The sequence below is a fragment of the Strigops habroptila genome, chromosome 4 (assembly GCF_004027225.2).
Source record: "Strigops habroptila isolate Jane chromosome 4, bStrHab1.2.pri, whole genome shotgun sequence".
NCBI classification, from domain to species: domain Eukaryota; kingdom Metazoa; phylum Chordata; class Aves; order Psittaciformes; family Psittacidae; genus Strigops; species Strigops habroptila.
The window spans coordinates 33,242,496-33,253,536 of NC_046358.1; the positions used below are offsets into that span (position 1 = coordinate 33,242,496).

The following is an 11,041-nucleotide window of genomic DNA, read 5'->3' on the forward strand; positions in this document are numbered from 1 at the left end:
GCCTTTCAAGGACTTTTTTCTCTGCCTGTCAGATTGTCTAAAATCCTCAGTGAAGGACAACAGGAAACTAACAAATGCTGGTACAGAAACCTGGTCAGTATCCATGACATTTTTATTAACAATAACAAAAGCAATAGTGTACCAGCCAGTATTTCAGACTGTACAGCACTTCAGGTTTAGAAAATTAGATAAAATGCCGAAGATGGCAAACATGGTACTGCAATGCTGTGCTAAGGCTGATAATACACAAGTAAACAGATGTATGTCTTGAGACTGATCAAAGAGAACACATTCAGCAGTTTCTAAGGTGGTATGCGTATTTGTATCTTTACTTAGATCTTCTCTAAGAAATAGTTTTCACTGTTATTTTCCAGCATGTATAAATGTTTATGTAAAGATTTTACACATTAAAACAAATTTGTCTCCTCGCAATGGGGACACTTCAATATACAAGGAAAATCTTTCTTGGCGGGGAGGGAAAGTCTAGTTCATTTCCAAGATTATGACAGTTTAGATAAATACACTCCACATAAATTATTGGTTAAAATAGGAAAAATATGAGAAAACTAAATGAAATTCCACAGGAATTGGGTTAAGAATTTAGGCTGTTTAATATGCATTCATAAATGACCTGTAAAAAGGTGGTGAAGAGTAAGGTAACAATGTTTACTCATGCTAGGAAGTTATTAAGGTAGTAATGCTAAGGGCAGATTGTGGAGGACTTCAGAAGGCTTTTGTAGGATTGAGTGGCTGGTAAATAAAATGGTAAATGAAATTTGGTGTCAGTAGATGAAAATGATACATGAGGGAAAACCATACATAGATACTTTCAATAAAAATTACAGGTTCTAAGTTCATCATTTTCACTCAGGAGCAGATCTTGGCATTATGTTAGATCTTGACATTAATTCCATAAAAACATGGATTCAGCTCTTAGGAATGGTCAAAAAAACCAAACCAAACCCACAAATAAACCCCAAACCAAATCAAATATTGGAAAATACTGGGAAAGTAACAGATACTTTTGTCACTGTACTAACTTAGGGTCTGTACCTCGAATACCTTTTAGAGCACTGTTATTGTGACTTGAAGTAGAAGATTTACTTAGAAAAGGAGGAAATACAAAGAAAGAAAGAAAGAAGGATGATAAAAAGTACAGAATGGTTTTCCCAAGAGATACTGGGTAGCCTAGGACCCTTCACTCTGGCTGAGGAATGGCTAAACAGAGACATAATAGAGGTCTACGCATCAGGAAGGGCAGGGAGAAGATGGAATTGACTGTTTACTCCTTCAAAAACAAGAACAAAATGCATATATATAAAGCTAGAGGGAGACAAGTTCAGGAAATTAAAAAATAAACACACAAAAAAACCAAACCAAAAACTGAATACCAAAACAAAAAAGGAAGTGTTTCTTCATACAGTGGGAAGCAGACCTGTGAAATTCTTTGTCAAAAGACGTTGTAGATACAAGAAGCTGCTATAAGCTCAAGGCAAAACTGGATATGCAACTGAAAGACAGATCCACTGAGAATTAAAAATTTGGCAAAAAGAAAATATATTAATGAACAGGCTCAGGAAATTCCTTCAACTGAAAAAGGTGAAAAGCTGGGAAAATATTAAGAGAGTATCACATGCGCTTGGCCTGTTCTTACCCTTCCAGTCTGTCTGGGTACCTCCCAGGTATAGAGTACTTGGCAAAATGGGTCCTTCATGTCAATCAGCACAGCTATTCTTATGTTCTTAATGTCACTGCTGTAACCTAATAAAATATTTTTTTCTTATTTAGATGAAAACTCACTTCACTTCTATGCCTCAATTAAATGTATTACATTAAGTGGTGGAATTCTTGCTAATTCCATTGTTTAACCACTAGAAATAGTTTAATGGTGTGTTTTTCAGTAAAACAACCTGACCTCTTCCTGACCATGCCATGTGAATTATTTTACATCTAGGAACAAGTCACTGACAAACAAAGAGCTGGAACACTTGGGGAAAAAAAAGAAAAAGCAGACAATGTGCATTGAAATAGATGAGCAGAGAATAAAGTGTTTGTAAGAACAGCAGAATACAAATTTTTTCTTACAGGTTAGGTTGTTCTCAAAAGCAAAGACTTTGAAAATGACTTAAGGGTTATGCTCAGTGGATAACTGATTGGAGGTCTATGCCCAAAAATGTTTAATAAAGCATATGGGTATTTCAATTCTAGTGGTCATAGTTTCAGAAGGAGGTAGAAATGTTGGAGACAATTCAGAAAAGAATCACAGATTTAAATGAAGTATTGAAAATATGCCTTACAATGGAAGACACCGTGATCATAACTTGTTCAGTTTATCGAAACAAAAAGGAGCAATTTGATCATGTTAATAACTATGAGAATGCAAGGGTCTCTCACCTGACAAGTAAAAATGCCACAAAATCTAGTGGCATAAAGCTACAGTTGCCCAGATTTCTACCTGGGAGAGAAAGGATTTATCCCAATTATTTACTCCAAGGTAGTTCTGGCACTTTTCTTAGGTGCAGTTCAGAGGAGCAAAATTAGAAGCCTGAATTTCTTGTAGTTGATACAGAGAGTGGCAATTCAGAGTGGCAATTCAAAGTGCATAAATTCAGTGCCTAAATACGCTTCCCTACTTTGGACAGCACAGCAGTAGCCACAAACACAGACAAAAAGCAAGGATGATTGAGCATGTGAACAAATTGTTAACAGTTTTAAGGGATTCTTTTTGGTATGATTCTTTTCAATAATATTTTTAAACAAACAACATATGATTTTTCTACCCCCCCACCCAAAAAAAAAAAAAAAAACCACAACAAAGAGGAGGAGCTCTAATTAACCATACCTGTTGGGAAGTTTCATGATTTTATCATCCAGAATGTCAGACTAGATGTTCCTATGAGACCTCTTGGACTTAAAATCTATGCCTCTACCACTTATTAAGAAGGGAAAACAAATGAAGCACACAAGCTTCAAGCACCTACAATTTTATTATAACATGTTTTACCATGATTGTTCATAGACAGTGAATTTCACTTAAACAGTTGTCAGAAAGCAGTCTTTTTGCTACAGTTAAATAGCAATAGATTATAAGCCATTCACAACTCAAATATTGTTTTTGCAATGTAATTAAGATGACATTTTACTGAAATCATATGAGACAAGTTTCTAAATGATGTGGTCAAGAAGCTGTGTTATCAATCTTTGTGAAGCTAAACCAGTAAACTATAGGTGTTAGTCTCCCTGCAATGGATCTGTGTAATTCCTGGTTACTCTAAAAGCAATTACATTCACTCAAAGCAAAGTGTAAGTTTCTTGTATTTTCAGCTGCCAATAATATCTCATGGCAAGCTATTGAGGAGAAATATCAGGATATAAAACCGGCATGTATTGATGACAGCTCATTCATCAAGATCACAGCACACATATGAGCAGCTTACTACAACACCCAGATTAAAAGAAAATAGAGAGAGCCTAAACAAGGAGCAGCCTACACCCAGACTGTTTGATGTCATAGTTCCAAGTAACGGTCCTTTGACAAATTCCCTGTATTCTGAAAATTGGTTTGTTACCACCTTTTTTTCTCCTTCCTTAAACCTGCTGTCAATCCATAAAACAGCTTTCTTTCCTATGTCTAACAGCTAATTTGTCTCAAGTCTTTCCTAAGGTCCTTCCTGATACTTTTTCCGAAAATATGAGTTCAAAAATCGACATATTCAGATGTTTCTGATTCCTTTGAAGAACTAACATGCATATTTGTGAGGCAAGATTTCCCTTTGTGAAAACCACTGAGTCATTTAGGTTGCAAAGGACCTTTGACATGATCAGCTTCAATGATGAAACTAATACTGCCAAGTCCACCACTAAACCATGTTCCTAAGCACCATGGCTACACATCTTTTAAATAGCTCCAGAGTATTATATCCAAAGAGTGGAAATTTTAAGGCATAAAGCCTACAGTGGAGACATACTATACAATTCAGGTACTGTAAATAGTAGCAGAATAGAATCATTGAATGGTTTAAGTTGGAAAAGATCTTTAAGTTCAAGTCCAATAATAATCTAACACTGCCAAGTCCACTACTAAGCCGTGTCCCCCAGTGCTACATCTACACATTCTTTAAATAGCTCCAAGGATGGTGATTCAACCACTTCCCTGGGCAACCTGTTCCAATACTTGACAACCCCTTCAGTGGAAAAGAAATTTCCTAATATCCAATCTAAACCTTCCCTGGCACAATTTGAAGTCGTTTCCTCTTGTCCTATCATTAGTCACTTGGGAGAAGAGACCAATACCCCTCTCGCTCTATTTCCCTTTCAGATGGTTGCAGAGAGTGATAAGGTCCCCCCTGAGCCTTCCTTACTCCAGAGTAAACACCGCCATTTCCCTCAGCCGCTCCTCATAAGACTTCTTCTCCAGATCCTTCACCAGCTTCAATGCCATTCTCTGGACCTGCTCCAGCACCTCAATGTCTCTCTTGTTGTGAGGGGTCCAGAACTGAACAGTTCCCTGAGGAACACCACTTGCGACTGGCCACCAACTGGGTTTAACTCCATTCACCACCACTCTTTGGGCCCAGCCAACCAGTCAGTTCTTTACCCAGCAAAGAGTACTCCATCCAAGTGTGTGAACAGTACACTCAATCCAACCAGATTGATTCCTTCGTATTTTTCACAGTCTTCCAAAGAAAACAGACCTAGCACCATTTAGTTCCCAAGGTGTTCCCTGAAGTACTCTTTTTAAGGAATTATGCTATACTTGTGACCTTTCATTCCACTGTCATCATGGTTGTTTTAAACAGTAAGTTACATACCACACCAGGTAATGCAGTAATTTCATTTTTTAATGTATTTTGAACTCTTTGAAAAATATTATCTGGTTTGGGGTAATTAATTCTATTCAAGTTTTCAATTTGTTTCAAACAAGCTTCAGTTCGATAGAAGTTTTTCAGACTAACTCTGTTTTGTGTTTTAAAGACTATACTGAGTTTTTATGATATTACAAGTTTCTTTTGTACAAAATATTTTTCTACTGAATTACTCTAAGTTTCCAAAAATCTCCTCATTTATGCATGACTTCCATTTTCTGAAGGGTGCCCTAATAGCTTCCTTCAATTGTCTGTTTAACCATGTCAGTGTTCCGCCTGTTCTTTTAGACTTTCGGTACATCATTAAAATAGGGATAATAATTATGTGCTTATATTGCAAGGTTATTTATGAAGATGTATTTATGAGGCTCCATGCTTAATTCTGAAGTAATGAAGCTTATAAAAAGATCATGATAGAATTACCTGAAGTCAGAATATCTCTGAATTTCAGACAATTCCTAAGACCAAGATTTGGGGGAAAATATTTTAAATCAGTTTAATTTATATTCAATCTAAAGTAAAGACATCATCTCCTTCAGCTCTACTTGTAGGTTCTGTGAACTCAAAATGCTTTAAACTTCTCATTAAGCATATAAAACATGTGGATTCCAGTGATGCAGTTATTACAGGTAAAAACGTTAAGTCCCTACACATTTTGTTCTCCGGTTCAAAAAAAAACATTTTTGGCAGTACGTATTTATGAATATGCAACATATCATTGCTATGATATTTTAAATATCACTTTGTAAATGTGTAAAATATGTTACACAATTTCCACGTCTCTTTTACCAAAAGCTGACAACAACATGGAGAACTAAACAGTCCAGCTGATTCACTACACCTTGTTATCCTGGTATTCACACATGCTCATCCTTAACAACATAGTAAATATGACATATGTCAGGGGTCCTTGCCACCGAAGGGTGAGCTACCTTGCATTTATTGAAAAGCAAATATCCTAGAGAAGATGCAGAATTGCAGCTTAATACCTTATGTAAAGAGCACATTCTTAAAGACTGCACTATTTTTGTGTCCATTTATCTGCCAGTTACACTGTCCTCCCCTAACTCCCTCTTGTCCAGTTTCAACCAAATTTGATTATGGCGATATGAAAATAGCACCTGGGTAGAGGATAGAAACCTTATTAGCTTCCCTTCTGAGAATAAAAAATAAAAAAAAAAAAAGAAAGGACGAAAAGCCAAAATTCAGCACTCACACAGCTCTGAACTCAGGAGATGCTGCCTTCAGTATAATCTTAAATATATTGGTTTTAGGCAGCAGGTGAGAGTGCTTATGTATGGGAGGGAACACAGGAAACTACCCCTGGCTTGCTATAGAAGGTATAGGGAGGAGATGAGGATATTGTCAGCAAGCTGAGGGGACATAAAACTGACCTGAAAATGTTGTGTATACAGCTGCTGATGGGAGAAGAATGTGGCATTTTCAACAAAAAAAAAAAAAAAGAGTTTTTGCAACTTCTATTAAACTTGTGGAACTCATTGCCAAAGGATATTATGGATGTTGAAATGGGCTCAAGAGACAACTGAAAAAGGCAGAAACACAAAACTATAGAGACACAGAAGAATGATCCTTTGAGGGCTACTACAGTGACAAAGCCACACCTAGAAGTTTAGAAACTTCCTGTAGGTAAAAATAATTGAAAGTGAAATTGAAATGAAGAGTACCACATTTGACTTCAATATGTAAATACCTAAGGAAAATTATGAGAAGGGAAATCCTGGAGACAGGGTACTGCATTAAATGAATTCCCTTGGGCTGATTTGCTATGGCTGTTCTCAAGTGGTGGAAGACTTAAAGAAGGGTATTAAGGATATTGGGGATGGGCAGGGGATTTTACGTTATTTTAGTAAGCATTTGCAGGTGATGCAGAGCACAAATATGAAAGAAGCAAAATTTTATTAGTTTTATTGTCAAAAGAAAATTAATTGAAAGGAATTAGTAATAGATTCATAAAATCAAAAGCATTGGCAATGTGTTGAGCTGATGCTAGGATAGTGATACCATCTGAATATTTCATCACAATGATACCAAGAAAAATACTGCAATAATTCAAGCATTATGATGCAAATATATCTTCGGACAAAGATTCAGTGGGGGCTTGGTGAGCTGTAAGTATATGTAATTCTTCACAGCCATTAATCCTCCGCTTCCTGGTGGATCTGCTCACACCGAAAAGCCAGGGTCTCCCTTTGCATATTCCACCAAATGTGGAGGAGATTATAACTCCAGCTGTTGCTCTGCTCCAGCACTGTGCTGGTGGAAGAGAAAAGCACTGCCAGCCAAGGGGCTGGGACAGGAATCCCCTCAGTACCTGCATGTAGTGCCACTGCCACAGCATGAACGAGGACTGGAGTCAAGGATAGGCAGAGGCAGAAGCAAAGGAGGGTCAGACAAGGGTGAAATGGTGACAGATCAGGCCAAGTGTCAGCTGTGCAGAAAGAGGCATGAAAAATATTACAAATGTCGCAAAAATATTGATACCTAATTTCATATTTTTTAATACTGTACTTCCATGCCCTTTAGAACTGCTTGCCTACTGTAGTATCATATATAATCCTTAACTTCAGGCAACAAGACAAAATTTGCCTGTAATTCCAAAAACCTTTTTCTTTCTACTTATTTTGTTTACTCCACAGAAAAGGGAAAAAAAAAAATCTTGTACTGTACTAAAAAAAAAAAGCATCTCCAAGAACAATATCTGTGCACTCAGGTGTTCCGGATAAGTACCTGCATGAACTATATTTGGACAAATACATTAAAAACTATTTAAAGCAAATACACTTTTCTGGCCAAAGTTAATGACATTTTAATATTAAAAGAGTTTGGAAATAAGTGTTTTTTGTAATTCCTTGTAAGTATGGCTTGTTTAAAAAAAAGGCTTACACCAGGCTCTTAAAGTAGGGTAGGGAAATGAGAACACTCCTGACTGAATAATTGGAATGAAACTTTAATTGGAGTTTCAAGATCCTGTGCACTGAAAAGAGCTCATCATCTCCAAAAGCTGGCGAAGTGTTCCTAGACTCATCAGTCTCTTAGCTTTACAAGACCTACAAAACTGAATAGCCACATAAGAAAGTTTTAACATCGGCAATCTTGAGGTTCATGTATAACCACCTAGAAGCAAAGTTACTTTACATAAAGTAATAAAAGTTTCTGGATTTGGGGAAAATTGTAGAGAGTTTCATCACATATTGTGCAGATATGCACAGCTACGTAATTCACTTCAAAGAAGTGTTCATTGTTCTTAAGGTTAAGAGAAACTTCAATTATTTTGGAGACTTTGGTCTTTAACTCAGAACCGTTGCCGGTTTTAAGGCAGAAGGATGCAAAACATGTGGTAAACAGGGGTGCACACCTTACAGTCTGTCAGGAAAACTCTTTGCCTTATTTTATCCTCCACGAGCAACTAAGTCAGCCTGGAGCATCTGAAAGCACTCTGGACAAAAAACATACAAGTAACTGTTATGACTCCCATATGGAGGGAAAGAAAGGTTATTTGCCAAGAACAAGGAACTACGGAATTAGGTACAGTCCACCAGGCTTCAGCAATTCAAATAATAACACAGAACGAAAAAGATATGCACCTTATCCAGAAAGAAAAGTGCAAACTGAATTTTTTCTTTTTTTCTTTTTTCCTTTTTTTTTTTTTGTGATACGAGCTGTGTTTCCCTTATTTCCTTACACAATTTTCCTGTTTGTTTTCAAATCAGACAGATTATAACAGCACGTTCTACCTTTTCTACCGTAGAGTATAAAATCACAATTGAAATTTTCTAGAATTTTTTCTGATCTTATAATGACTATTGTAGGGAGCACACTTCTTGACAAGTTTGCAGTGGTCACCCCAGTTGGTACAGATGATTAGAACATACTCAGACTAAATAGAAAAATATCTGTCAGCTGTGTTTGTTAATTACTTTTTCAATGGAAATAAAGTTTTCACTGGGTGTTTTTGACTTTTAAAAGGTGGCTTATAACCATAGAGTCCCATCACAACAGGTATTTAAAACACTAGAACTCCAGTAGCAGAAGTGGTTCATTTGTGAAGCTGTATCTAGAGAGGTACTGCTCAGCCATCATACTAGCAGTTTTCAAGGAAAGTATCCAATTCTATTAAGTGATCTTACTGTTTGTATTAACTATCTTAAATGCCTACACAAACTATAAACTGAAACTGCTTTATTTTCCAGCTTTTCATAATAGATTTCAAAGAACATATTATGTTACATACAGTAACATTACTGCAATTTCAAACTAAATAAACTGAATGTACAGAAGTATAGTAACAAACAAAACCCATATAATTTAAAATCTTATCAACTGAAATACTACAGTCTAGTAATAAAAAAAAAAAAGGCATGCATAAATAATGGAAATAGCAACATTTTTTCTCTGTATTTTTAGGTAAATGATCCATTTTCTAAGCCTTTACTTTCAGGTGTTAAAAAATCCCGAGAAGTCCATTCAAATAAGTTCAAATAACAGTTCACCTTTTCAAGTATGAAAGTCCTGAGAATCATTATCAAGACATAAACCAACCAACCTGTTACTGTTTTATCTTGAACTTAAATCAACTGATTTTGAGTTTGTTTGTTTTATTAGAAAGTAATCTACTTAGAAATGTACCTTCCCTTGGAGACCAGAAACATTTTGTGCTCTATGAGAAAAAGTAAAAGCCAGGAGTGATTCAGCTGCTTAGTTATAGCTGACTGGCAACATTTCAGTTTCCCTAGAATATTTATCTGATATATCTCTACGGGGCTGAAAGATACATCACAGGATGTACCTTCGGACTGGCAGCCCGAACTCAGACAAGATATTCTGCGGTGCCTGTAATGGTACTAAACACTTAGGTTTGAATTGCTCTGTCACTTTAGCAAGCTCCGAATTTGCTGCTCTGTCCCATACTCCACACTTTTGTTTATCTGAAGTACTTTGTCTCCCAGACAGTATATTAGGATTCTTAGTTCCCATGGATTCTTTTTGTTGGGCTTTGGCAAAGAGGCTGAAAGTGCACAGAAACTTTCGTGGAACTGTTTGAAGTAGCACATCCAACTCCTTTTTTTTTTTTTTTTTTTTTTTTGAGTACAAAACTGTGTTTGATCTCCCCTTCTTTTCCCTCACCCGCTACGAACACGCCACGCAGAAGCCAGCCTTCCATTCAGTTTGCCAGTTTGCCCACAAAGAGCCCAGTGACGAATTTTCCCACGTCCTACCCAGAACTTTTAAGGCCAGGACAATCTCCCCTTCCCATCTCAGTAAGGTCTGAGCCTCACTTTTCCTACGTCTCCCTGACACACATGGAGCCTGCACATTGCTGTTCCCACTATGCTGTACTGCCCAGGTAAATGACAGCACTTCCCCCTCCACACACACTATGTCTCCACCAACTCACAGGGCAGGTGCTCAGAGCATCTCCTGCTTGCAAAATACGAATACTCACAACCGGCTACTATCTCCCCTGAACGATCCCAACGTACTTACAGGGTCTGAGTATCTTCTGGAAGGCTGGGAATGAAGTGGATGTCCCTGCAGGTGATTTTATAGTCATCCCAGTCGGAACACTCGCAGAAGGCTGAAGGACATCTCTCTGTGCCGTGGCTGCACAGCACCAGCACCAGCAGCAACTGGAAGGCTACCGGGAGGCTCAGCATCTTCCTCCGCCCGCTCCCGCTCTGCCCCTCGATTCTCCGAGGGGAAGAGAGGAGACACCAGGACCGCAGGGGCAGAGCACGCTGCCCCGCCGGGAGAAGCCGCTCGGGAAAGGCGGCACCTTTGCTGAATGACACCGCCTCCTCCCTCAGCGGGGACAGGAAAGGTCTCACCAAACCCTGCGCGCTCTCTCCTTCGGGCACGCTCCGTTTTCATGCCCTGGCCCCCGCGCCCACGCCGCCGGTCATCCCTCCCTCCTTTTCTCCCTCGCTGTGGCTCACCGCCCCGCAAGGACCGGGTCCCCCGCTCCTCGGCACCCGTCTCGCGGGGTCTCTCGGGCCTGGCCCCCAGCAGCGCCCGTGCCCCAGAGCCCGGAGAGGCAGCGCCGAGCCCGGCCCGCGCCGCCCGGGACCCGCCACCGGGCCGGAGGGTCCCAGACCCCGCGGGGCGCCGGGGCCACCTGCCGAGGACGGCCGGGACTGCGCGGGACCAGCGGGCTCCCG

The 11,041-nt window shown here is 38.9% G+C and overlaps 1 protein-coding gene across 1 annotated transcript in view; it reads right to left on the reverse strand.

Annotated features, from left to right (window-relative positions):
- The window catches only part of TSHR (thyroid stimulating hormone receptor), a 61,846-nt gene extending 51,306 nt beyond the window's left edge, over nt 1–10,540 (reverse strand). Inside the window, exon 1 of the mRNA XM_030482222.1 lies at nt 10,371–10,540. Within this exon, the coding sequence (XP_030338082.1) occupies nt 10,371–10,540 (170 nt within the window). The remainder of the gene's footprint in view (nt 1–10,370) is intronic.
- Between the last annotated feature and the right edge of the window lie 501 nt (nt 10,541–11,041).